Source organism: Choloepus didactylus, chromosome 14 (genome assembly GCF_015220235.1).
Source record: "Choloepus didactylus isolate mChoDid1 chromosome 14, mChoDid1.pri, whole genome shotgun sequence".
Lineage (NCBI taxonomy): Eukaryota > Metazoa > Chordata > Mammalia > Pilosa > Megalonychidae > Choloepus > Choloepus didactylus.
Genome location: NC_051320.1, coordinates 99445969 through 99468794, shown reverse-complemented (window position 1 = coordinate 99468794; position 22826 = coordinate 99445969). Strand labels below are relative to the sequence as shown.

Genomic DNA, 22826 nt, shown 5'->3' with positions numbered 1-22826 from the left:
GAGGTTGCCCGCGGGCCCCGCCCCGGCGCTGTCCGAGGTGCTGCCGCGGCCCGGGCCGCCGGGGAACTCTCCGGGGCGGGGTGGGGGGCGCCGGCTCCCCAAGCTCCCCAAGCTCCCCTCCGCCCCCTCTCCCCTCGCCCAGAGTGCGGGGCGTCCTCTAAGTCGGTCCAAGCTCGCGACGTCAGGCCCAGGCGGCGCGGACAGCAGGCGCAGGGCCCCCGCCCGCCCCTCGCCGCTCATCTGGGTCGGGGCCGCCGCGGGCACGACGGGGGAGCCGCTCGCCTCGGCAGCGTCAGGTGAGGGGCGCCCGGCCCAAGGTCACGCGGGCTCTGGGAGCGGAATTCGGGTCTGGCCTGGCTCTGGCCCTGCTGCGCACTAGAAGGGCGGGCGAGCCGACGGAGGTGGGGGGCGCGAGAGCACGCCCGGCCCTAGCCCCCTAGCCCGCCCCGTCGGGACCCGCGCTGGAGGTGGGAGCGGGCAGGGGACGCGGGGGCCGCCCAGGCGCCGGGTCCCAAGGGCAGTTCGGACAGCAGCGCTGCGGAGGGGCGCAGGGCCGCCCGGAAAGCCCCAGTCAGGCCTCGCAGCGCGCTTGAGGGAGGCGCCCCTGCCCCGCACAGCTGCGCACCCGGAGACGGTGACAGCGGCTGCCGCTTCCCGCATGTGACGCCCTGATCCCTGCCCAGTCGGGTTAAGGGGTTGTTCGCTGGGTAAAGGATTTCTGAGCGCCCCTCCCGCTGGGACCCTCACCCTGCCCCTGCTGGTATTTCCCACGGATCCGCATCTGGGAGGGTTCCTCGTGAGCAGCAGTGCCCTGCGTCCTGAGGAGGAGGCCGCGAACCTTCTTTACTTCACGGGCCTTAGTCCTGGAGGCTGGTCCTGGGCCAGTCCCTTGAACTCAAGGAAGTGGGCAGGGGACCTAGGGAATGCCCCTATCTTGAGGTTCACACATATCCTGAGACGCCTGGGAATTGTCTCTGCTGGGCTGAAGCTATTCCATTAAAAACTTTATTGCTGTGCTTAAGTTTCCATATTTTCATTTCTAGTTATTTTTAATAACCATGTGAATAACAATTTAGAGCAGGACGTACACCAACACTAAGGTTGTGCGGCTTTCCTCCACCCCCAGCAGGCAGGGAACGTGCACTGGGTATTCACAGAGGGCGAGGATGTGAGTGGGGTTGCCGGGGTGGGGGGAGTGCAGTGACTGTGCCCCTGATTCCAGGGCCAAGTGGCGCCTGCGGGAACCTCCCACACAGCACATGTTCCTGCAGTTCTGTAGCTCACTGCTCTCAGAGCCTACTTGGGAGGTGACAATGGAAACCCAACAGGTGGCCCAAGGCCCCTCTGTCACACCCCACTCCCACCTTTTCAGGAGCCAGCATGAGCAGCACAGGCCATGGACTGTCCTGGCTCTCCTCCTGTTTTGCCCTATCCCTCAGCCCACTCCGTAAGCCCCAGTCCTGGCTAAGCTGCTCCACCCCCTTGACCCCCCGTGGAGGGCAGGGCCTGGACAAAGCTGTGCTGTGGCTTTGCCCTATGGCTGGCAGCTCCTCTGGGGCCAGCTCTGCACATGCCCCTCCCCATCCTGACAGGTGAACCCCATGGTGGGGTTGGAGTGTGAGTTCAGGGGCCAAGAGGGCTGGAGTCAATGCTCAGTCAAGGTGGGGTGAGGACAGGGACACCCACAGCTTGGGGCTTCCAGCCTTATCCTGAGAACACAGAAAGACCTCTGTTCTGGGCCTCAGCTCTCTTGCGATCCGCACAGGGTGAGTTGTCCACGTGGACAAGGAGATACGCCTGCCCAGAGTCCTCTTCCCTTCAAGTGCATGTTTGGGTAGCTGGGAGCCCTGAATTCACTGCACACGTTCCCAAGCCCACTTGCAGCACCTGCACCAGCCTCTAATGTGCCTTAGGGCTAAGTGATGGCCAAAGGGTGGCTGTCTGCCGGGGAGTTGGCCTGTGCAAGCAGCAAGCCTCTCGGGGTACAGCGTAGGGAGGGGGTGGGATGAGAGGAGGCTGAACTGAGGGGAGGGCCTCTTCCCATCAGGCCACAGCTGGTAACAAGACTGAGATCTGGATTCTAAATTTGAACTCAGTGTCCCAAGTCTTTATGAAGGTGTTTTTGTCAAAGATGAGAACGTTTTATTTATCTGTTTCTTTAACTGACTTATAACCTTTTGAAAATTAGACCTAGGGTAAGGTCCTCCACCTGCGCTCTAGAGCCGGCTCACGTGTGAGCGGCCAGCTGCCAACCTCTGTTTCAGGAGCGGCCCGTGGAGAGGCCGCAGCACTGCGGTCCACGACTCCCCGCGCGAGATGGCCTCAGGGGCGTCTGCGCTGCTCCTGTTGCTGCTGCTGCTGCCGCCACCACTGCCGGGACTCCCGCCCCGCGTCGCGGGCTGCCCGGCCGCCTGCCGCTGCTACAGCACCACGGTGGAGTGCGGCGCCCTGCAGCTGCGCGCAGTCCCGCCCGGCATCCCGCCGGGTACGCAGGTGGGAACCGCGTGAGGCCGCGGGCCAGGGGTTGGAGCAGGGGCGGCCCGCGACACGGAGGATTGGGGCGCGGGAGGAGGACGCGCGTCATAGCGGGACGAATGGGGTGCCCCAGCGGACGGAGACGCCGCAGCTGTATAAGCGCCTCCCGCCCCCCCCCCCCCCAGACGCTGTTCCTGCAGGACAACAGCATCGCGCACCTGGAGCCCGGCGCCCTGGCGCCGCTCGCGGCCCTGCGCCGCCTCTACCTCCACAACAACAGCCTGCACGGCCTGGAGCCCAGCGCCTTCCGCGCGCAGCCGCGTCTGCTCGAGCTGGCGCTCACCGGCAACCAGCTGCGCAGCCTGCGGGGCGGCGCCTTCACCGGCCTGGCCCAGCTGCGTGTGCTCTACCTGGCGGGCAACCAGCTGGCCCGGCTGCTGGATTTCACCTTCCTGCACCTGCCGGTGAGTGCAGACACCAACAGCCACCTGCTCCACCGGGCTGGAGTAGTGAAAACAACAGCCAACCCGTTCAGCCTGTAGCCAGAGCCCATCTGCAGGCATGGGGGAGGTTGGGGACCTCCTAAGAATGGGATCTGCCAGGCAGGACCCCTTCCTCCATGACCAGTTGTGCCCTCCTCCAGCGCCTGCAGGAGCTGCACCTGCAGGAAAACCACATTGAGCTGCTGGAGGACCAGGCCCTGGCTGGACTCTCCTCGCTGGCTCTGCTGGACCTCAGCAGGAACCAGCTGGGCACCATCAGCCGTGAGGCCCTGCAGCCCCTGGCCAGCCTGCAGGTCCTCCGCCTCACAGGTACTTCCCTCTGTGGGCCCAGGAGTCTCAGAGCTCTGGTGGCTCAGAGCTGCAGATGCCCGGCCCCACTCTTTCTCAGCCTGGGGAGCAGATGGCCAGGAATGGGGGTGCTGGCGGAAGCACAGCTCAGCCACCCCTATGGAAGACAGAAAAGCATAGCAGAGGCTTGAGGGGCTCACATACTGTGGGCCATCAGAGGGCAGGCACATAACCTGCAAGACCAGACAGCAGCCAGAATTGGGGGGTTTCCAGATGGCACCCAAAGACAAGGCTGACAGGACTTGCAAGGTTTTAGCGCTGAGGTCTGGGTGTCTGTGGACTAGAACAGAGGGGAGGGAACCGTGGCCCTCACAGCAGCAACTTCAGAGAAACGGGCTCTCCCAGAACGCAGCGGAGGGGGAAGACAGAGAGCGGAAAGGCGGGCGGGTGGTTGAAGAGTCTGCCCCCCCCACCCCCGCAGAGAACCCGTGGCGCTGTGACTGCGCCCTGCACTGGCTGGGCACCTGGATGAAGGAGGGAGGCCAGCGGCTGCTAAGTTCCAGGGACAGGAAGATCGTGTGTGCAGAACCCCCGCGCCTGGCACTTCAGAGTCTCCTGGACATTCCTGGCAGCAGCCTCATCTGCATCCCGCCCTCGGTGCACGTGGAGCCGCTGGAGGTCACAGCCAACCTGGGAGAGGACTTGCGGGTTGCCTGCCAGGCTTCCGGCTACCCGCAGCCCCTGGTGACCTGGAGAAAAGTGACCCAGTCCCGTGAGGGACGACCGCGGGCCCGGGCCCAGGCCGAGAGCGAGGCGCCGGGCCGGGGCGCGCCCGGAGCCTCCGACACGGGCACCGGCATGCTCTTCCTGACCAACATCACCCTGGCGCACGCCGGCAAGTACGAGTGCGAGGCCTCCAACGCCGGCGGCGCGGCCCGCGTGCCCTTCCAGCTCCTGGTGAACCTGACCCAGCAGCAGCAGCAGCAGCCGCCGGCGCCCCCGCCGGCCCCGGCCGTCGGCCCCGCCGGCCACGAGCCCCTGCACGAGGCGGGCAGCATGGCCTTCCGCGCGCTGGGCCTGGCCACGCAGACGGCCATCGCGGCGGCCATCGCGCTCCTGGCGCTCACGGCGCTGCTGCTGGCGGCCATGATCGGCCGCAAGCGGCGCAAGCGCAAAAAGGCCGCGGGGCCGCCGGGGGAGGGCGTGCTCTTCGTCAACGACTACTCGGACGGGCCCTGCACCTTCGCGCAGCTCGAGGAGCTCCGCGGCGAGCGCGGCCACGAGATGTTCGTCATCGACCGCTCCAAGCCGCTCTTCGCCGACGCGCTGGCGCCCCCGCGGCCAGCTGACCGCGCCCCGGCCGAAGGCGCCGCGCACGGGCTCGCGTTCCAGCCGCAGGCGGCCTACGAGATCCACTGCTGAGCCGCCGGCGCGCCCTGATGACGTGGCCGCCGCGCTCCCGGCCCCGCCCCGCCGTGGGTCCGCGCATGCTCGGGCGCGCGCCGGTCAGTAAAGAGTGGAAGCTGCGCAGTGTGCGCCGAGCCGTGTGTGCAGCGACCAGGGCCCGGGGCTTCGGGGACCGACGGGTGGTCAGGGAGGCTCCCCAACACCCCCACCGCGCCCCCCCGGAAAACAGCCCCCTCCAGAATCACCGCAACCCCTGTGCTCTGCAGGGGCCCAACTCTGGCCCCAAGCCTGGCCTGCTGCAGGAGCCAAGGCGAGAGGGGTGGGGGCAGCAGCCGGATGGAGGAGAGCAGATGAGAGCAAGTCCCTGGGCTAATCAGAACAGAAAAACAGCCAGAGTCAAGTTCTGAGCATGCTGCACATTTGTACCTGACACTGCCTCCAGCCCTGAGGCCCAACTGCTAGGGCCAGCTGAAGCGGCAGCAGGACACAGACCAGGGCAGCAAGACAAGAGGACCGGACCCTCCTGAAGCAGCCCCTCCCCACCTCAACCCGAGGGCACTCGCTGTCAGGAAGGGGATGGGAAGGAGGGTCCCAGAGAGAAAACTCTGGGAGGCTTACAGCTGAGATCCAAGGAGGGTTCTGCAGGGAGGGACACGCCCCAGGAGTGTGGCCAGCGGTAGCCCACTGAGAAGCCAGTCCTGTGGTCCACACAGTCAACCACAGTGTGGAGCAGGTGCAGGTGCCAAACCACAAGGGACACCATGGGAAGCACAGGAGGCTCAGGGGTGAGTGGGAGTAAGGCAGGCCCTGCACCAAGGGAAGGGGGACCTACAGGGTACTGGATGGGATGGGGCGGTCCTCTAGACCCCTGAAGTTCCCTCAACAGCCCTGCCTGCCCGAGGGGAAGGCAGGCTACTGGGCACTGGTGGCCCCAACCACAGGGGATCCTGGCAGTCACAGGCTGCAGTCTGCAGCCAGGCGCCCATAGGTTTCTGTGGTCCAGAGCACATGGCCTCGACTTGAGGCCAGCAGGGGTGCAGCTCAGCCTCCACATGGGCAAACATCTCGTTGATGGAGACCTTCAGGAGGACAGAGACAGGCAGTGGCCAGGGCAGACCCCCATAGCAGTCCACGGGGAAGGAGTGCACCACAGTGCACAGCTCGGCCTGGGCTGCCGAGTCCCACAGCAAGTCTCTGAGACCCACCACAGACGATGGGCTGCTGTAGAGCCCCAGGTAGTGGAGGCCGGAGCAGCGCGTTAGCACAGGCAGCGTGGCCAGCAGCTAGGGGTCAGCGAGCTGGCTCTCGGTCAGCTCAAGGTGCAGCAGCATGGCTGCTGCTGCCCAAAGGAGACTCCAGAAGGTCGCCGGCTGGCTGCCAGACAGATCGTTGCCACTCAGATCCAGCTTCTTGAGGTGGGCAGTGTGGGGGCTCCACACCAGGGAGCACAGGTCCTCAGGCAGCAGGGTACAGACGGCCAGCTCCAGGCTCCCCAGGGGCCTTGGCAGCATGCTGCAGAGACACAGGGAGTCACAGGCAGGCCAGGCCTGGTCCCTGTGGTGGGGTTGGGGCAGCGGTGGGCCGGCCCACCTTAGCAGCTGCTCCAGCCATCCAGACAGGAGGGAGGAGCCAGGTGAAGCACCCCATTTGGGCCAGGAAGTAGCAGAAGTTGTCCTCGCTGTGCACAGAGGGCTGCCGTGAGTTCTGGTGAACACAGAGCAGCCGCAGGCTGGCCGGGCGCAGGAACCCAGCCATGTGCGGGATGACGACAGAGGCCACACAGGCCCAGGTTGTTGAAGTGCAGATCCACACGGCACAGACAGCCCGTGTCTAGCAGCTGCAGCAGGGCCACAGTGTTCTGTGTGGGCAGGTCCTCAGCCCACAGGCCCTGGCAGCAGAGGTGCAGTGGGCTGCCCAGGCTACTGCGGAGCACCTCCCGCAGGAACACATAGGAGGCGCGATTCACGCAATGATCCACGTGCACCTCCATGGGGACAGGCTCCACCGGTGCTGGCCTCCACAGCCGCCCCCTGCTGCTGGGCAATGCAGGTATGGGCCATGCCTGCCATGCAGTCCCACATGCTCATGGTGCCAGGGTCCTGCTCCACCCCATCATCAAAGAGGCCCATCATGTACAGCACCCACAGCGCATGCTTCCTGGGAGCAGGGGTGGCTGAAGTGAGGGTGGGCTCGGGACCTGCAGATCTCCCAGCCACCTCAGCACTGAAACAACATAACTGCCCCGGAGCCAATCTCTCACTAACGTCTCAAAGACCCTCTCTGCACCCCTAGCCCTGAGCACAGCCTGAGTGGCCATCAGGTGGCCCCCCACCTGCCGAGGGGCTGGGAGCTGGTCTCAGCCTGCAGGGTGTGCAGCCGGGCTGTCAGCCCCAGGATCACGGCCTGCACACTCTTGGTGCTCGGCCACTCCTGCAGCAGGGCCCAGCTGCAGTGCATGCACTCCTGCAACAGCTGCTGAAAGCTGAACAGTGGGAAGGGCCAGGTGCACCAGCTCGCGCAGCATGGCTGTCTTCCTCTCCATGAAGGCCACCTTGAAGAGCAAGGGAGCACTCACACAGCAACAGAGGCAGGGCCTGGAAGGTGGCCGGCTTGACACCGGAGCACCTGCTGCCTGCCCAGGAACACAAGCGTGTGCACGGTGCTGGGCCGGGCAGGCAGCCATCCAGGAACTGGTGGTGGAGGCCAATGAAGCCAGGCAGGGAGCAGTGCTGGCGGGTGAGCCTGCACATCGAGGGGCTGGCAGGGGCCTGGTACATGGCTAGGTGGAATGGAGGGGCCAAGCCCAGCCCCACCCTCTAGAGAAAAGAGGCTGTCACGGGTACACTCTGCAGTCCTCCTGGGCCGTGCCTTCAACATTCCAATGCTTTTCTCTGGGTTTAGCACCCAGGCTTCCCAAACCACAAAACCTATCAGAAATCCTGTCTTCCTCGGATGCAGAATAAAATCCAGACCCGCCACCCCCATCCCTACACCTGACACACACCCACACAGGTCAGCACCTTGGTCAGCACCGGGAGGGGTGGGACACTCGGAGACAGCAGCCCCTCCCCCCAGGCTCTCACCAGGCCGGCCCTGCTGATTTGCTCTGGCAGGCGTGCAGGCTGCCTTGGATTCCCTGCAGCACAGCAGAGAGGGGCAGCAAGCACAGACATGGCTTGATAAAACGTGGGCAAGCAGACAGGACCAGGTACCAAGGAACACTGAGAGTCCAGCCGACCCAGCCTGTGAAATCCAAGCCCCAGCTGTGACCACCACTGTCTGGACTAGAGACACCAGAAGATCCACAGCAAGAGAGAAGACACTGCCGACTCCCAGTCGTTGCCACTTGACTAGACACTCTTCTCCTCGGGGAACCAGTGCTGAGGGACCACGTCTCAGACCCACGGGGTTCAGGAGGCCCCAGGAGCGGCCACAGGCAGCCGTACAAGTGGCCTGCAGCCCGAGAAACGCACGGAGCTGCCTGAGGCTGCAGGGACCGTGGGTGTCAGCCAGGAGCAGTGAGCAGACCTGCTCCAGGTGTCACGTCCTCAAAACTGCCTGGAGGGCGGCCGACAGATGAAAAGGCTGAGGCCGAGCCCCTGGGCCAGGTCCCCAGGTGACTGTGGGGAGCCCGGGGCAGCCCGGCCTCAGAGCCCCGGCGATTCGTCAGCGCCACACGAACGAGTACTTGAGACGCTGGTTCCCCTGAGCCCGAGGCCTCCGAGGCCCCTCGCGAGGGTGACTCACGCCTCACGCTGACAGGCCAGTCGGCCCCGTCGCAGAGGAGACGAGGGCAGCCAGCAGGTCTCCGCCGAGGAGCCCGCAGGGGGGCGCGGCCCGACGCCCCTGGCTGAGCGCGCGGCCGCCCACCGCGGCGGCCCCTTCCCCGCCGTCTGCGTCGTCCTGCCCAGGCCCCGGGCCCGCCGGGCCCGCCAGTGACCTCCGGGTCCGCCTCCGCCCGCGGGGCCAGCCCCGGCTCCTGGCGCACCCCACTAGCGCCGCCGCGCGCCGCGATGACGTTGGCACCTCCCATTGGCCGTCTCGGCCCGGGGCCCCGCCCCGCCTCCGCCGAGCGGCCCCATTGGCTGGCGGCGGCGGCGGCCGCGGCTCTCGGCGGGAGATGCGCGGGGCCCGCATGGAGCGGCTGCGGGACGTGCGCGCGCGGCTGCAGGCCTGGGAGCGCGCGTTCGGCGGCGGCGCGGGCGGCGGCCGGCCAGGTGCGGGCGGCCAGGTGCGGGCGGGCGGCGGAGAGCGCGGCCCCCGGGCTGACCTGCTCCCTTTCAGGGCGACGTGGAGGAGGCGTCCGAAGAGACCCGGGGTGAGCGCGGGGGGCCGGGGGCGGCGGGACCCCTGGGCGGGCCCCAGGCTGACCGCCCGCCCCCGCCCGCCCCCGCCCGCCCAGCGCTCTACCGGGAGTACCGCGCCCTGAGGAAGGCCCTGGACCCGGCCGGCAGCGTTCGGCCCCGCAGCCCCGAGCAGTCGCTTCCCGCGGCGGCCGAGGAGGTACCGGCCCGGCCTCCCCCACCTTCCACGCCGCGGGACGGAGAAGGTGCTCCTGGCCTGGGGAGGGGAGGAGACGCCTCTGCACCCCCAGGCTCTCCCGGACTCGGGTCCTCCACCTCCTCCCGCAGGCTCCGGAGCCCTGCTGCTGGGGCCCCCACCTGAACCGCGCTGCCACTCAGCGTCCGCGCGGGACCCCAGCCCCCAGCCCCCGGGGGCCTGCGCAGGACTACGGGAAGAGGCTCAAAGCCAACCTGAGGGGCGCTCTGCAGGTGAGGGGACGGGCTGGGAGGCTTGAGGCCTGAGGGCAGGATCACCAGGTCACACACACACTCGAGTGAACTGACCAGAGCAGAGTTCTCCCAAGGGAGGGCCGCAAAGCCGGCTGTGTCCTCGCAGCTTCCTTCATCACCCCAGCCTCCCCCTGCCCCGTCATCGATGGGAGGCCCTAGGGCAGCTGTATCTGCAATGACCCCAGAGCCTGAGTCCCGGCTTGGGGATTTGTCCTTGCCCTCCAGGCCGGGCCAGCTCTGAGCCTCACACCCAGGCTTCCACGGACACCCTCTTCTGAGACCCGCCCGGGCGGATGCACCCAGGGTCCGCCAGACACAGCGGCTGCCCCCACCTCCCCGAAAGGACTCGGCGGGGCAGCCCCGCAGCCTCTGGGACCCCGACCGAGGCCCGGCCGGCCCCAGCAGCTGCGCTCGTCTCTGAGTCTGCGTCTGAGCTCCTTAGACCCCAGCTGGCTGCAGCGGTGTCACAATGGGGCCCCAGATTTGCTGGAGACCCCTGAGGCCTGTGGGCCTGGCCTGGGGCGGGAGTCCCAGCCTCCAGCCTCGGGCATGTTGGCTGCCCCTGACCCTAGTGTGGCTTCTGAGGCATTTCCAGGGGGTCCAGAGGCACCAGCCCTGCCAGCTCTCCGCATCCAGGGAGGGAGCTCCCAGCCCAGCAACGGGCCAAGCAAGGAGCAGAGGTGGAGGGGGATCCCCGGGCAGGCCCCCCTGGATGGCGGCCAAGCAGCACCCCAGCCTGAGGGAGCCGGGGCCGCAGAGCTCGAGGACGACTCACCGAGGAGGCCTGTGAGGGAACAGCTGCGTCCGTCTCACCGAGACTCCGCCTCGCCCGGGTACCGGCTCTGACCACCCGCCCAAGCAGCCGCCGGGCTGAGCCGGGGTGGGGGAGGGCCAGAGGCGCTGCTGCTCCAGCCGTCCCCGTTTCCTCCAGGCCAGCCCCGCGGGACCGGGCCAACTACGTGAGGCTCAATCTGAAGCAGAAACGCTACGTGCGGGGCCACCACCTCCGCCGGCAGGTGAGGTAGCAGGGCTCTAGCCGCCGCAGCAGGGCCTCCCCTGCCCCTCCCTGCCCCCGTTCTCATGATCTCCTTTCTGATCTCCAGATGTGGAAGCAGAAGTGGCAGAAAAAAGGAGACAGTTTTGGGGGCGGCCGGCCCAGAGCCACGGGCAAAGAATCTTGCTTCTGCTGTGGGCAGTCTGGCCACTGGGCATCCCAGTGTCCCCAGCCAGGTGAGGCCTCTGCCCCAGGGGTGTGTCTGGGCAACACAGGGGTGGGGGTAGAGAGGGGGCTGTGCTCCTGGTGGGGGGACTTTTGGGGCTCCAGGCAAAGGCCCCACCAGCTTTCCCATCCCTGGCCCAGGGCCTGCCCTGGACCCCCAGGGAGACAGAAAGGATGAGGACACCCTGTCCGTGCTGGAGGAAGTGGCCAAGGGAACAGGCCTTGCCTGCCATGAACTCCCTGGTGAGTGGGGGACGACAGGAGCCGGTGCCTATCCTGCTAGAGTGACCCGAGCCCAGCTCAGGGCTCCCCCGCCCCCTCTGTCATGCCCTCCCTAGCTGGTGAGGACGACCCAGGGCCTGCAGGGCCTGAACTGCTGGTGCCCGTGGAGTGGCCTGTGCCCGAGGCGCCACGCCTGCCCCCCTCGGTTCCACCTCTCTACCCCCCTGGGCCCTCCGGGCAGGTAGCAGGTGAGCAGACAGGGTGGCTCGTGGCCTATGGCGGGAACACGGGGCTTCAAGTGTGCGTGGTCACCGGATGCCCGTGTTTGCAGAGACGCCGGCGCAGGTGTTCCAGGCCCTGGGGCAGCTGGGGCACCGAGCCTTCCGACCAGGGCAGGAGCTCGCGGTCATGCGGATCCTGTCGGGTGAGCTGCGGGGCGGGCCAGGGGCAGGCCGGGGCAGGGCGGTGTGCTCAGGCCCTGCTGCTGACCACCCACAGGCCTGTCCACGCTGCTGGTGCTGCCCACTGGCGCCGGCAAGTCCCTGTGCTACCAGCTCCCGGCGCTGCTGTACGCCCAGCGCAGCCCCTGCCTCACGCTGGTCGTCTCCCCTCTGCTGTCGCTCATGGACGACCAGGTGCGGAGGGCAGGGCCCCGGTGCTGGCCCAAGGTGCTGGCCTCCCTTTGGCAGCCGCTTCCCGTCCCCGCTGCACCCCCAGCACGCCCCTGGCCCGGCTGGTCTGCGAGCAGCCCTGGGCAGGGGCTGCAGCCGCCCCTTTGTCTCCAGCCCCCCTTGAGGGCTCTGAAGCCTGGTCCCACAACTGCGGGCTCTGGGTCTGGGTCTCGTCCCCACAGACCCCGAGGTGGGGTGGAGGCGGATGGGGGCCTGGAGAGGGCCAGGGCTGGTGGCAGGTGGTGCCCCTGTGTCCGCAGGTGGCAGGCTTGCCCCCTGGCCTGAAGGCAGCGTGCATCCACTCAGGCATGACCCCAAAGCAGCGGGAGGGCATCCTGCGGAAGGTGAGGGGTCTCAGCTGCTGGGGGTGGGGGGCGCTGGGGCCGCTGCGCTGACTCTGTCCCCTCAGGTGCAGGCAGCCAAGGTCCACGTGCTGATGCTGTCCCCCGAGGCGCTGGTGGGGGCTGCGGCAGGGGGTCTTGCCGGCCTCCCGCTGCCCCCAGTGGCCTTCGCCTGCCTGGACGAGGCCCACTGCCTGTCCCAGTGGTCCCACAACTTCCGGCCTTGCTATCTGCGCGTCTGCAGGGTGAGACTCCCGGGGGTTGGGGTGGGAGTGGCCAGGGCTGGGGGCGCCGGGCGCGTGTTCATGGCCCCTCCTCCTGGCAGGTGCTGCGGGAGCACCTGGGTGTGTGCTGCTTCCTGGGCCTCACGGCCACCGCCACGCGGAGCACCGCCCGGGACGTAGCCCAGCACCTGGGCGTGGCTGCAGGGCCCGGCCTCAGTGGACTCCCGGCCGTTGTCCCCACCAACCTGCACCTCTCCGTGTCCATGGACAGGGACCCCGAGCAGGTGTGGCCACGCCCTGGGGCCCGCGTCAGAGGCCCCGCCTCCCTGCGCCCTCACCAGTTCCTCCCTCCAAGGCGCTGGTGACGCTTCTGCGGGGAGACCGTTTCCGCGCCCTGGACTCCGTCATTGTCTACTGCCACCGGCGGGAGGACACGGAGCGGGTGGCCGCCCTCCTGCGCACCTGCCTGCCCCCGCTGCAGGGCCCCGGAGGTGAGGGGCCGGGCGTGGGCCGTGGGTCCTGTGCTCCCCGGGGGCCCCGTCCCACCTGTCGGCTTCCCTTCCCCAGGTGGCACCCCTGAGGCCGCAGCTGAAGCTTACCACGCGGGCATGAGCAGCCGGGAGCGGCGCCGAGTCCAGCGGGCCTTCATGCAGGGCCGGCTGCGGGTCGTGGTGGCCACGGTGGCCTTCGGCATGGGGCTGGACCGGCCGGACGTGCGGGCAGTGCTGCACCTGGGGCTGCCCCCCAGCTTCGAGAGCTACGTGCAGGCCGTGGGCCGCGCGGGGCGCGACGGGCAGCCCGCCCACTGCCACGTCTTCCTGCGGCCGCAGGTGGGCCCCGCCCCGCCCTGGGACGGACACGCCCACCGCCTCGCCCCGCCCCGGGACACGCCCACCTGCCTCCCCCTCCTCCCGCAGGGCGAGGACCTGTGCGAGCTGCGCAGACACGCACACGCGGAAGCCGTGGACTTCCTCGCGGTGAAGAAGCTGGTGCAGCGTGTGTTTGCGCCCTGTGCCTGTGCCAGGCCGCCCCTGAGGCAGGAGGGCGGGGTGGGCACGGAGAGGGCCCCGGGGACCACGTACCCCCAGGAGGCCGAGCAGCCCAGCAGCCAGGACACAGCCCCAGCCCCCCGGAGGGCCTGCCGGGGCCACGAGCGGGCGCTCCCAGTGCAGCCAACAGTGCAGGCCCTGGACATGCCTGAGGAGGGTGAGGCTCTGCACAGGGCCGGGGGGCTAGGAGCCAGGGCAGGGAGTGGGGGGCAGGAAGCCTTGATCTACTCTCCCACCAGCCATTGAGACGCTGTTGTGCTACCTGGAGCTGCACCCACAGCACTGGCTCGAGCTGCTGCCGCCCCTCTGCGCCCGGTGCCGCCTGCACTGCCCTGGGGGCCCTGTCCATCTCCGCGCCCTGGCCCACAGGTGAGCACACCTGCCCGGTCTCGGGGCAGGGGCAGGGAGGCCAGGCCGCTGCCCACACCTCCTGCCCCTTCTGCCTGCAGGTGCCCCCCTCTGGCCCTGTGCCTGGCCCGGCAGCCGCCAGAGGACACAGGGAGCAGCTTTGTGGAGTTTGATGTGGTCGAGCTGGCAGACCGCATGGGCTGGGAGGTGGCGTCCGTGCGGTGGGCTCTCCGCCAGCTGCCGTGGGACCGGGAGCCCAGGACAGGCGTGCCAGGCACCGGGGTACGTGTGGAGTTCGAGGAGCCAGCTTTCCACCTGCGCTGCCCCGGGGACCTGACGGCCAGTGAGCGGGACCAGATCTGCGACTTCCTGCACGGCCGCGTGCAGGCCCGGGAGCGCGAGGCCTTGGTCCGCCTGCACCAGGTTTTCCGGGCCTTTCGCAGGTACCTGGGGTGGGGGCACTGCCCTGGGGGTCCTGGGATACTCCCCCAGACCAGCAGCGCTGACGGCACCACCCGCACCCAGCGTGGCCTTCCCCAGCTGCGGGCCGTGCCTGGAGCAGCCTGACGAGGAGCGCAGCACCAGGCTCAAGGCCCTGCTCAGCCGCTACTTTGAGGAAGAGGAAGAGTTAGAGCTGGACGGGGCGCAAGACCGCCAGGGCTCGGAGCCAGGGCAGGCAGGGGTGAGTGCTGGCGCCTCCCAGCACAGGGATGGGACCCCAGGGAGGTCCAGGGCCCGGTGAGGTGCCGCTGCAGGCACAGGTGCTCAGCCCCCTGGGGACGTGGGGCCAGGGGCAGCCCCAGCCCATCTCCAGAGAAGGCCTGACTTGCCCACCTGCCCTCAGCTCCAGGACTGGGAGGACCAGATCCGCCGTGACATCCGGCAGCTCCTGTCCCTGTGGCCTGAGGAGAGGTTCTCGGGCCGGGCCGTGGCCCGCATCTTCCACGGCATCGGTGCAGGCCGGGGCTGCGGGCCAGGGCTGTGGGATGGGTGGGAAGTGGCCAGGAGTCCTCAGGGGCCTTGTTGCCGCCACAGGAAGCCCCTGCTACCCTGCCCAGGTGTACGGGCGGGACCGGCGCTTCTGGAGGAAGTACCTGCATGTGAGCTTCCACGCCCTGACCAGCCTGGCCACTGAGGAGCTCCTCTGCAGCCGCTGACCACCGTGGGGGTCGGGAGTCAAGGCAGAGGCCTGAGGGTGTCAGCAGCCCAGAGAGTGACTGACTTCCCTGGCAAAGCGGGCTGGTGGGGACGGGGTGGGCCAAGGCGGCCCCACGACACAGAATAAAAGGTGCTCATCACTTCGCCTTTGTGGAGCTTTTTTCCAGCCAGGTTTCAGGGGCAGCCCCCCAGCCTGAGGATACCTGCACGCCCCACAGACACCAGCAGCCAGACCCCGGGCACACTTGGCTTTATTGACCAGGCTGGCCTCCCCGCTCAGGCCAGCACGCCGCGTGCCAGGCCCAGGTAGAGGACAGGCAAGGCCGAGAGAGCAAGGAAGAGGGAGAAGCAGGGTCGCAGGCCCAGGCCGTCGGCCAGAGCTCCAGCCAGCGTGCTCAGCAGCAGCTTCCCCAGCAGCTCCAGCGTGGCCAGGAGGCTGTAGTGGGTGGCCTGGGGGGGTGGGGGGGGCAGTCAGTTTGGGGCCTGGGGGCACCCCAGCCCAGCTGCCCCCAACCCGCGGGCCTCACCTGCAGGGTCCTGGGCGCATGCTGGGTGCAGCGCATCATCAGCGTGAAGGTGGCGCTGGTGACCAGGCCCCCCAGGAAGTGCTGCAGGCACAGGCTCAGCAAGGCCACCCCTGTGAGGGCAGAGGTCAGCAGGACCGGGGGCCCTCGTGCCACCCCCGTCCCCAGCCGGCCCCTCACCTCTCAGGACCCTGCCGGGTCCCAGGCCGGCGTCCAGGTAGAAGAGCAGGGCCGTCTGGCAGGCCAGGCCCACGAGGCGGAGCCGCAGCACTGGCCGCAGGAGGCGCAGGGGCTGCCTGGCGGGCGGGAAGGGGTATGCAGGTCAGGGGTGTGGGGTGGGGCAGGGGGCGCGGGGTGGGTGGGGCGCAGCTCACCGGTACCTGGCCAGCAGGGCCCCGCCCAGGGAGGAGCCGGCGATGGAGCAGGCCGCGGCGCCCAGGCCATTCCACAGCCCCAGCTCGGGGGCAGAGGCACCCAGGTCCAGCAGGAGCAGCGGGAACAGGCTGCCGGCACCCTGCTCGCCTGGAGGGGAAAGTGTGAGCTCGCTGCCGGCTGACGCCGCCTCTGCCCCCCAGGCCACCCTGAGCCACGCGGGACAGCAGGGATTGCAGCACCAGGCAGCCATGAAGGCCTGTGGCTGGAGCTAGGGCTGGAAAAGAAAGCGAGAGTCCGCAGCCTGGGGGCCAGGGCCGGGCTTTCGCCCGCATGCGTGGCCACCGAGAACCAGAGGGAGCGGCCCCACCACGGTCCCACTCACCTAGCTTGTAGGTGAGCACGAAGCCGGCCGTCCACAGAGTCCCCGGCACGGCCAGCACAGCCCGCAGCAGGTGCCACCGGCAGGGCAGCGGCTCCGCAGGCTGAGGCTGTGGCAGCCGCAAGGCGGGTGCGGCCCAGGCCAGGCCAGTAGCCAGCAGGTAAGTGGCTGCCAGGAGCAGAAAGAGCAGCGGCCAGGAGAGGTTGGGCACGAGGGCCAGCAGCCCACCCCCCGCCAGCGCCGCCCCCAGCTTGTAGGCCACCACCTGCACCGTGTTGCCAGGGCCCAGCTCGGCCGGCTCCAGGAGCTGCACAGCCACGGTGTCCAGGGCCACGTCCTGCACGGCAGCGCCCAGATTCAGCAGCAGGAGCAGCGCCGCGACGGTGGGGGGCAGCCCGGCCGCGCCCTCCTGGGCGGGAGGCAGGGCCCCCAGCATCCCGCACACCACACCCAGGGCGGCAGTGCTGAGCGTCAGCCAGGCCCGCGGGGACCCCCGCCTGTCCACCAGCGGGGCCCAGGCCAGCTTCAGCAGCCACGGCGCGTACAGCCCCTTGGCCAGCGCCACGCGCGTCAGCGAGAGGCCCCGGGCGCGCAGCAGCACCGGCAGCAGCCCCGACTGCAGCCCGTAGGGCAGGCCCTGCACCAGGTACAGCCCGGCCAGCGGCAGCAGCTTCCCGCGCATGGCCGGGGCCGGCGGCGGGTCAGCGGGGGCTCCAGGCGCCGTCCGCGTGGGACCAGGGGTCACGGTCGGCGTCAGGGCGGCGCAGGCTGCGGTCAGAGGCCACGGTGGGGCGAGCCGGGTCCGGACGCCAGCGCCCCGGCTCCTGGGGGTGTTCGTGCCGCGGGAGAGCCGACCGAGGCCCGAGCCGTGGGTCCGGCGCCGCGGGGGCGGGGGGTCTAAGCGGACGGCCGGCCCGGGGCTCCCAGCGCGCTCCGCGGCCGCGGTGAGTGAGGCCCGGGCGCCCGCCGGCTTCGCCTTCACCCGGGTCGCCGGAGCCGGGGCCGCCCAGGCCCGAGCGTCGCGGCCACAGAGCGCGCCCAGCCTAGAGCGGCGGCTCTGCCGCCCTGGCGCCCCCGGTGGCCGCCCCGGGTACTGCCGCCCGCGTGCGCAGGAGGCGGGAGGCGGAGGGACTGGCCAGCCGCGCCCCGGCCCGCTAACCACGCACCGCACCCGGCGACTGGGGCAGCGCAACCCTGAGGCCCCCCGGCTCGGGGCGTCCGCAGGCCGCGCTCCCCCTGGAGTCTGAGGGGAACCATCTCCCTCTCCCAGCTTCTGGTGCCGTCCTTGCATCCGTGTCCCCACCTGGCCATCTCCCGCGTCTCCTCATGAGGGCCCCCCTCCTCCAGCACGACCTCGTTTGAACTTGCCCATTTGCCTCCGTAGCAACCCTATTTCCATCTGAGGCCACATCCTGAGGTACTGGGGACCGGGGCTTCAACACACCTTTTAGGGGACACAATTCAACCCATAACAGACCCCAACTCTCCCGAAGTGTCTCCGGGCATCTGACTGGACCGCAGTTGCTGCAGTGCTTCCTCCTCCAGAAACCCCGTGGAAGGGGAGCCGCTTAACTCTTGCACAGTCCTCTTTGGGAAACTCCCGCCCACCCAGCTTCAGCCCCCTGGAGGGCAGGTTTGCGTGACAGTCTGGACCCAGGCCCGCCAGTGTCCCAGTGACGAGGCCAAGCCCTCCGGACTGGGGCCCACCTAGTGGAAAGCCCATGCCGGCGGTGAGGGGCACTGGCAGTCTCTTGTCCTGCCCTGAGTAGGGTCCCTTGCTCGCTCCTGGGGGCCCAGGACAGGATGGTGAGATGCGACCCAAGGACCCCAGAGCAGAGAAACCCGGTGCCTTGGCAGGTCCTGCCTGACCCTGGACCAGTGCACGCCTTCATGCTGAAGCCGCTCGCAGCATGTTCCTGGGGCGCAAAACAGAGGTCCCATGCAGGCCTGCCCCAGAGGGCTGTCACGTGGCCCCTACCACGTCCAACAGGCCCACAGCAGGTGCTCATCCGTGTTCTGGGGACGGGATCCCCTCCCTGCCCCTGCTGGCCCTTCAGCCCAAGCTCTCCCCAGGGTGCCTCTTTAGCATCTCATTCTGCGTGCTCACCTCAGGGGCCTGGAGACCCTCCCCACTGCATTTTCAGTTGGGTGTCCCACTTCAAACACGACTGGGGCAGAGCGGATCCCATTCGCTCCTCCCCTCCTTCTGGCATCCCCTGGGGCCCTGGCATTTCCCCTGCTCTGCCAAGAGCGTGGGGCCTTCGACAAGCCCGCCCCCAACACCTAACAACCCTGGAGCCCCCCACACACACACAGCAGGGCGAATGGCCAGCCTCTCATGCACCGCTCACGTTCAGCCTATTCTTATTTGAGTCTGTCGGTCGCTGTCACGGCGCACCGTGTCTGAGGAGGACCAGAAGGCTACCAGCTGGGGGCCACCCCTCCCGCAGCCCACCGCCCCACAGGAAGCACACAAAGCCGCCCCCGAGGAGTCAGCTGTCTCGCAGCTTTTTATTGGGGGCCTGCAGAGAGGCAGGGGCCCAGCCCCCAGGGCCCTGGGCCCGGCGAGTTCAGGGGCGACACTGCCGGCCCAGCCTCAGGAGTACTCGCGGGTGAACTTGGCGTGGAACTGGCTCAGCTTCTCCAGCAGGGGCCGCAGCTTCTCCATGGGGGGCAGAATGGTCATCCTAAAGGGGCGGGGACAGGCGGTTAGCGGGGAGGGGGCGGGGCCGGCGAAGGGGCGGGGCGGGCCTCACCGGAAGTGGTAGGTGCCCTCCAGCTGCCCGAATCCGCTCCCGGGCACCACGCAGATGCCGGTCTCCTCCAGCAGGCGCATGCAGAAGAACATGTCGGGGGCCAGGCCCAGCTCCTGCGGAGAGGCGGGAGATTCAGAGCCGGCCGCGCCCCGGCCCGGGACCCGCCCCTGCCCGGGACCCGCCCCACCGAGCCGCGCCCCGCCCAGGCCCCGACCCGCCCGACCTGCGCGCGCTGCACAGCGCGCGGGGGCAGATGCACACGGGGGAAGGAGTACATGGCGCCCTGCACCGGGTTGCAGCGGATGCCCGGAGCCTCGTTGAAGACCTGCTCCGTGAGCTTGGCCTTGGCCGCCAGCTCGGCCAGCACCGCCTGCCTCTCCTGCGGCCGCGGAGGGAGGGCTGGTCAGGGCGGGCCGGGGGGCGCGGCGCCTACCAGCCCGCCCGCTGCTCCGCCGCTCACCGCCTGGAACTGCGCGAAGGAGGGGTCGGAGGGCCCGGGCGGGCTAACCACCAGGTCGAGCAGGGCTTGGCCCGGCACCGGGGGGCACAGCCGCACGCTCATTAGCTTCAGCATCTGCTGCTGCACCGCGGCGTCCATGTTCACTACCTCCACGTAGCCGCTGCGGAACCCGCACCTGCGAGGGCGAGGGCGGGCTTTGGGGCGGGCCGCGCGGCGAGGGGCGCCAGGCCGTGGCCAGGGTCCGCGAGCCCCCGGCCCGCACGCACTCGCCCATGAAGCCCTTGGAGATGGAGTGGAAGGAGGCGAGCTCCTGCTGCGCAGCGTACGGCGGCCCCATCTCGGTGAGCACCTTCTTGAACGAGTGGAACTGCGAGCCCTCGGCGTACACGTTGTCCTGGTAAACCTGCATGGGCAGCGCACGGTCACGGCGAGCCGCGCTCCCGCCGCCCCCGTCCCCCGCGCGCCCCGCGCCCCGCACCTCGTCAGCCAGCAGGAAGAGGCGCTCCTCGAAGGCGAAGCGGATCACCGCCTCGATGCACTCGCGGGTCTGTACCTGTCCTAGAGGGACGCGCGCAGCCGGGTGAGCCGGGGGTGTGTACTGCTCTCCCGTGGGGGCGGGAGATCGGGTGCACGTCGGGGCTGCGCGGGGAGGGCCGGGCGGGGCGGCACACCGGTGGGGTTCCCCGGGTTGATGACGCAGAGCGCGCGCGGACAGCACCGGTCACGCGCCTGGCGCAGCACGCGCCGCAGCTCGGCCACGTCCAGCGCCCAGGCGCGCTCCTCGTCCAGGTAGTAGTCCACCTGCACCGCGTCGAGCTCGGCCAGCGCGGCCGAGTAAAGCGGGTACTGCGGAATGGGGATAAGTACGCCCGTGCGCGCGCGGCCCTCTCCGGCAACCAGCAACTTCAGCACCGTCTACGGTAGGTTAGGGACCGCGAGGTTGGCGTGGCCCGAAGCCCATCCCCACCCCCTGCCTCCTGGCCCGGCCCCCGCCTACCACGATGGCGTCGCTGGCCCCCGTGGAGAGGAAGACGTTGTTGGGGTCCGAGGGGATGCCTCCGTCGCGTAGCTCGATGTACCGCGCCACGTCCTGGCGGATTATCTGGATGCCAGAGCTGATGCTGTAGGCCCCTGGACCCAGGGGCGGGACAGGACGGGGAAGGGTTTGTGAGGGGGTCGGGTGGCCCTGCGGCCTCTGAGGTGATGTTCTCCTTCAGCAGGCAGAGCCGCCCTCCCCTGAGACAGCTCCCTCCTCTCCCTGCCCCTCCCCGGGGCTTTGGCAGGTCCGGGCACGCACTTACCCAGGCTGTGGCCCCCACATGCCTGCAAGATACGCTCTGCCCTTCTCTTGGCGTCCTCGGGGAAGTCGGGGCTGCTCAGGAGATCAGGGTGGACGCAGAGGGCCAGGACCTGGGGGGACCAAGTGCTGAGGCTGGGGCACCTGGGCCAGCAGGGGTGGGTAAAAGGGCCAAGCTGAAACCTCACCTGGCGCAGGAAGGTGAGGGGTTTCTGCCCCATGGCCTGTGCGTCTCCGATGTTGGCACGGATGACCTCCGTGAAGGGCTTCTTCACGCCCTGGAGGGGAGGGCAGGTCCTTGTCCCACGTGCCTCCAGGGTTGGGAGAGACCCAGCTGCCCAGGGGCAGTCACGGGGCCCAAGTCCATACCTGGCGCAGCTCCTGCTCCAGCTCCAGGGCGCGCTGCACAATGGGGCCGCGCACGGCATATTCCACTCTCCGCACACAAGGGTTCATGGTGTCCAGCGTCAGTACCTTCCCCTTCAGGCTGTTCATTGGGGCTTGGCCCTGCTCACCTGCCCTCAAGGCCATGGCCCTGCTCCAAGCAGGCAGGAGGCAGCCTTGGCCCCACAGACAGTGGTGTCCGGGCTCCGTGGGTCAGGTCTGGGAAGGGGGAGCCCAGCTGGGGGGGGATCAAGGTAAGAGGTGCACCCTCTTCTGCTGCAGCCTGCTGCCTCCACAGAAAGGGACAGAAAGGACTGAAAAAGGCGCTGGGGCCTGGCCTGGCCCCGCCCCGCCTGCCTGGGTGCAGTTTTGCCCCAGGGAGCCAGAGAGAGCGGGTGAGGAAGCAGGCGGGACTTGGGGCACAGCCCAGTGCTGCCTAGCGTCTTCGTGACAGGGGAGCAGGAGACCCATGATGGGGGACAGGGACACACAGAGGGTTCAGAGAGCTCTCAGGGTCCGGGGGTGGTGGGGAGAGGGAGAGGAGGTGGGAACCTGGGGTTGACCCTCTGGGGGTTGGTGGAGCTTGCCTGAGGTGAACAGGGATGAGAGGGGTGAATAGTGAGGAGATGGAATCAGGGCCTCTAGAGAGTTACCCCAGCAGGCCCGGCCAAAGCCTAGCCCTCTCAGCACCCTAGTCTTTGCTTAGGCACACAGACCTGTCTCCCAGGTAACTGAGCCACGCTCAGGAATCCCGGGAGCGGCTCAGGGAGGAGAGCAAGGAGCGCAGACATTGGGTTCCATCGGGCCCCTCCAGGGACTGGCAGCTGCAAGGCCTTTGGGGGCTAGGGTGTTGGGGAGGGGGCTGGAGAGGGCTGCCCTGGGCCTAGGGACCCTCAGCTGGTCTGGGCAGCAGTCCTGCCCTTGCCCCACATGCCCTGCCCAGGTCTGCCCTTGAGACCACCCCAGGCCTGGGTAACCTGAGCTCCCTCCCGAGGCTCCTGATTGGTGGGGGGAGCAGGGCGTGAGCTGATAGGCCCTGGGAGCCCCGCCCCACAGCCCTGCTGGGATCCCCGGGTGGGGGTGGGGCCGCCCCAGCCCCCAGGGGGGCTCTGCTCAGCTGCTGGGCCTGCAACCTGGAGAGGCCCCCAGGGGCCCCAGGCAGCTGTCCCCCATCCCATGCCTCTCACCTCACAGTCCTCGGCTCCACCACCCCTGCAGCCTCCCAGCTTGCCCCTCCGGCCCCCTGGCAGCAGGGCCCACAGGGCAGCCAGGCAGCAGGTGGACCTTGGGGCAGCTGCACCACCCCTGACACTAAATTTAACCCAGCAACCACCTGCCCTCCCTGCTCAGGACACCCTCCTACCCTGGGACACTGTGCTGACCCAACTAGCACCCGGCAGAAGGGCACGGGGCGTGGGGGGCGGGGAATAAGCCCACCATATGCAGCACTGGTGGTAGAGCTGTGCTGCAAGGGGCAGATGGCCTGGTAGTGCCCTTGGCCTTCCCACTCGAGGCCCCTAAGGGGCCCCTCTTGTCCCGACAGGGTGCCCAGGTCAGCTCGGGGTCTGGCCAGCTGCCTGACCCCTCCGCCAGCCCAGGCGGAAGTTGGCAAGCCAGCCAGGAACTGGGGGACCCCCCCACCTCCGCCCAGGCAAGTTTCTGATGCCAGCCTTGTGCCTGGTTTACTCCTTTGGACCTGGCCCAACCACCTGGTGGAAAACACCCCTTCTTTTCCAGGCCAGGGGTCCTGCCCCTCCAGCAGGGACCCTCCCAGCCCTGGCATCTGAGGAATTGCCATTCAAAGTGCTCTGCTCCCTTTGGGGCACATAACGTTACCCCCTGGAAGGCAGGGGGTGGGATGGGGGTTCTCACTCCCACACAAGGGCTGGGGCTCCACTGGTGAACCCCAGCACCCCAAGGCCTCAGGCAGGTGCTTGCAGGGGAGGTGGGGGA

General features: G+C 68.7%; 5 protein-coding genes across 18 annotated transcripts; 2 read left to right on the top strand and 3 right to left on the bottom strand.

Moving 5' to 3' along the window:
• Positions 1-166: 166 nt before the first annotated feature.
• Positions 167-6153, top strand: LRRC24 (leucine rich repeat containing 24). Its single transcript, XM_037803008.1, has 5 exons — positions 167-296; positions 2265-2493; positions 2661-2939; positions 3119-3287; positions 3748-6153. The coding sequence occupies exons 2-5, from the start codon at positions 2317-2319 to the stop codon at positions 4686-4688; spliced, it is 1566 nt and encodes a 521-aa protein (XP_037658936.1). The 5' UTR covers positions 167-296; positions 2265-2316; the 3' UTR covers positions 4689-6153.
• Positions 5070-8410, bottom strand: LRRC14 (leucine rich repeat containing 14). The gene is given in 10 exon segments (XM_037803011.1): positions 5070-5707; positions 5710-6185; positions 6264-6305; positions 6307-6447; positions 6449-6676; positions 6678-6830; positions 7006-7176; positions 7178-7240; positions 7242-7282; positions 7284-8410. Coding segments are annotated over 10 exon segments (1770 nt in total). The 5' UTR covers positions 7659-8410; the 3' UTR covers positions 5070-5627.
• Positions 8411-8540: 130 nt separating this feature from the next.
• RECQL4 (RecQ like helicase 4) lies at positions 8541-14838 on the top strand. 6 transcript variants are annotated; one of them, XM_037803002.1, is made up of 20 exons: positions 8541-8991; positions 9076-9445; positions 9692-10299; positions 10398-10482; positions 10570-10696; positions 10827-10928; positions 11024-11155; positions 11239-11331; positions 11406-11542; positions 11839-11922; positions 11988-12164; positions 12245-12427; positions 12499-12634; positions 12711-12973; positions 13061-13349; positions 13432-13561; positions 13642-13983; positions 14066-14222; positions 14385-14493; positions 14576-14838. In XM_037803002.1, exons 1-20 carry the CDS (start codon positions 8687-8689, stop codon positions 14695-14697), a joined length of 3951 nt encoding a protein of 1316 aa, XP_037658930.1. In that variant the 5' UTR covers positions 8541-8686; the 3' UTR covers positions 14698-14838. The 6 variants fall into 6 exon arrangements, with proteins under 6 accessions (XP_037658930.1, XP_037658929.1, XP_037658931.1 ...); XM_037803001.1 differs by having other exon boundaries at positions 8541-8890; positions 8958-8991; positions 9076-9176; positions 9305-9445; positions 11024-11922; XM_037803003.1 differs by lacking the exon at positions 11839-11922.
• On the bottom strand, positions 9750-17008 carry MFSD3 (major facilitator superfamily domain containing 3). Of its 8 annotated transcripts, XR_005211634.1 has the most exons (7): positions 15980-17008; positions 15597-15871; positions 15403-15518; positions 15226-15335; positions 14635-15148; positions 12743-14519; positions 9750-11913 (listed from the first exon to the last, which is right to left on the bottom strand). XR_005211634.1 is itself a non-coding variant. In XM_037803004.1 (5 exons), exons 1-5 carry the CDS (start codon positions 16656-16658, stop codon positions 14739-14741), a joined length of 1590 nt encoding a protein of 529 aa, XP_037658932.1. In that variant the 5' UTR covers positions 16659-17008; the 3' UTR covers positions 14629-14738. The 8 variants fall into 8 exon arrangements, 3 of the variants coding, with proteins under 3 accessions (XP_037658932.1, XP_037658934.1, XP_037658935.1); XR_005211633.1 differs by having other exon boundaries at positions 9750-14519; XR_005211635.1 differs by having other exon boundaries at positions 9750-14519; positions 15603-15871.
• A 1454-nt stretch (positions 17009-18462) lies between these two features.
• Positions 18463-22699, bottom strand: GPT (glutamic--pyruvic transaminase). 2 transcript variants are annotated; one of them, XM_037803192.1, is made up of 11 exons: positions 20859-22699; positions 20678-20767; positions 20494-20602; positions 20190-20323; positions 19864-20107; positions 19671-19750; positions 19459-19595; positions 19193-19367; positions 18956-19111; positions 18733-18845; positions 18463-18663 (listed from the first exon to the last, which is right to left on the bottom strand). In XM_037803192.1, the coding sequence occupies exons 1-11, from the start codon at positions 21018-21020 to the stop codon at positions 18573-18575; spliced, it is 1491 nt and encodes a 496-aa protein (XP_037659120.1). In that variant the 5' UTR covers positions 21021-22699; the 3' UTR covers positions 18463-18572. The 2 variants fall into 2 exon arrangements, with proteins under 2 accessions (XP_037659120.1, XP_037659121.1); XM_037803193.1 differs by lacking the exon at positions 18956-19111.
• Between the last annotated feature and the right edge of the window lie 127 nt (positions 22700-22826).

What these genes read in the sequence shown, in the direction of transcription:
- LRRC24 (XM_037803008.1), top strand. Translation starts at nt 2,317, where the DNA reads ATGGCCTCAGGGGCGTCTGCGCTGCTCCTGTTGCTGCTGCTGCTGCCG. An exon ending in TCACCTTCCTGCACCTGCCG is followed by an intron (nt 2,940 to 3,118) that starts GTGAGTGCAGAC and finishes GCCCTCCTCCAG; the next exon opens with CGCCTGCAGGAGCTGCACCT. An exon ending in GCAGGTCCTCCGCCTCACAG is followed by an intron (nt 3,288 to 3,747) that starts GTACTTCCCTCT and finishes CCACCCCCGCAG; the next exon opens with AGAACCCGTGGCGCTGTGAC.
- RECQL4 (XM_037802998.1), top strand. Translation starts at nt 8,687, where the DNA reads ATGACGTTGGCACCTCCCATTGGCCGTCTCGGCCCGGGGCCCCGCCCC. An exon ending in GTTTTCCGGGCCTTTCGCAG is followed by an intron (nt 13,984 to 14,065) that starts GTACCTGGGGTG and finishes ACCCGCACCCAG; the next exon opens with CGTGGCCTTCCCCAGCTGCG. An exon ending in CCGCATCTTCCACGGCATCG is followed by an intron (nt 14,494 to 14,575) that starts GTGCAGGCCGGG and finishes TTGCCGCCACAG; the next exon opens with GAAGCCCCTGCTACCCTGCC.
- MFSD3 (XM_037803004.1), bottom strand. Translation starts at nt 16,658, where the DNA reads ATGCGCGGGAAGCTGCTGCCGCTGGCCGGGCTGTACCTGGTGCAGGGC. An exon ending in ACCCGGCAGGGTCCTGAGAG is followed by an intron (nt 15,336 to 15,402) that starts GTGAGGGGCCGG and finishes CTGCCCTCACAG; the next exon opens with GGGTGGCCTTGCTGAGCCTG. An exon ending in ATGCGCCCAGGACCCTGCAG is followed by an intron (nt 15,149 to 15,225) that starts GTGAGGCCCGCG and finishes CCACCCCCCCAG; the next exon opens with GCCACCCACTACAGCCTCCT.
- GPT (XM_037803192.1), bottom strand. Translation starts at nt 21,020, where the DNA reads ATGGCCTTGAGGGCAGGTGAGCAGGGCCAAGCCCCAATGAACAGCCTG. An exon ending in CCCTCACCTTCCTGCGCCAG is followed by an intron (nt 20,603 to 20,677) that starts GTGAGGTTTCAG and finishes TGGTCCCCCCAG; the next exon opens with GTCCTGGCCCTCTGCGTCCA. An exon ending in TCTTCCTGCTGGCTGACGAG is followed by an intron (nt 19,596 to 19,670) that starts GTGCGGGGCGCG and finishes CTGCCCATGCAG; the next exon opens with GTTTACCAGGACAACGTGTA.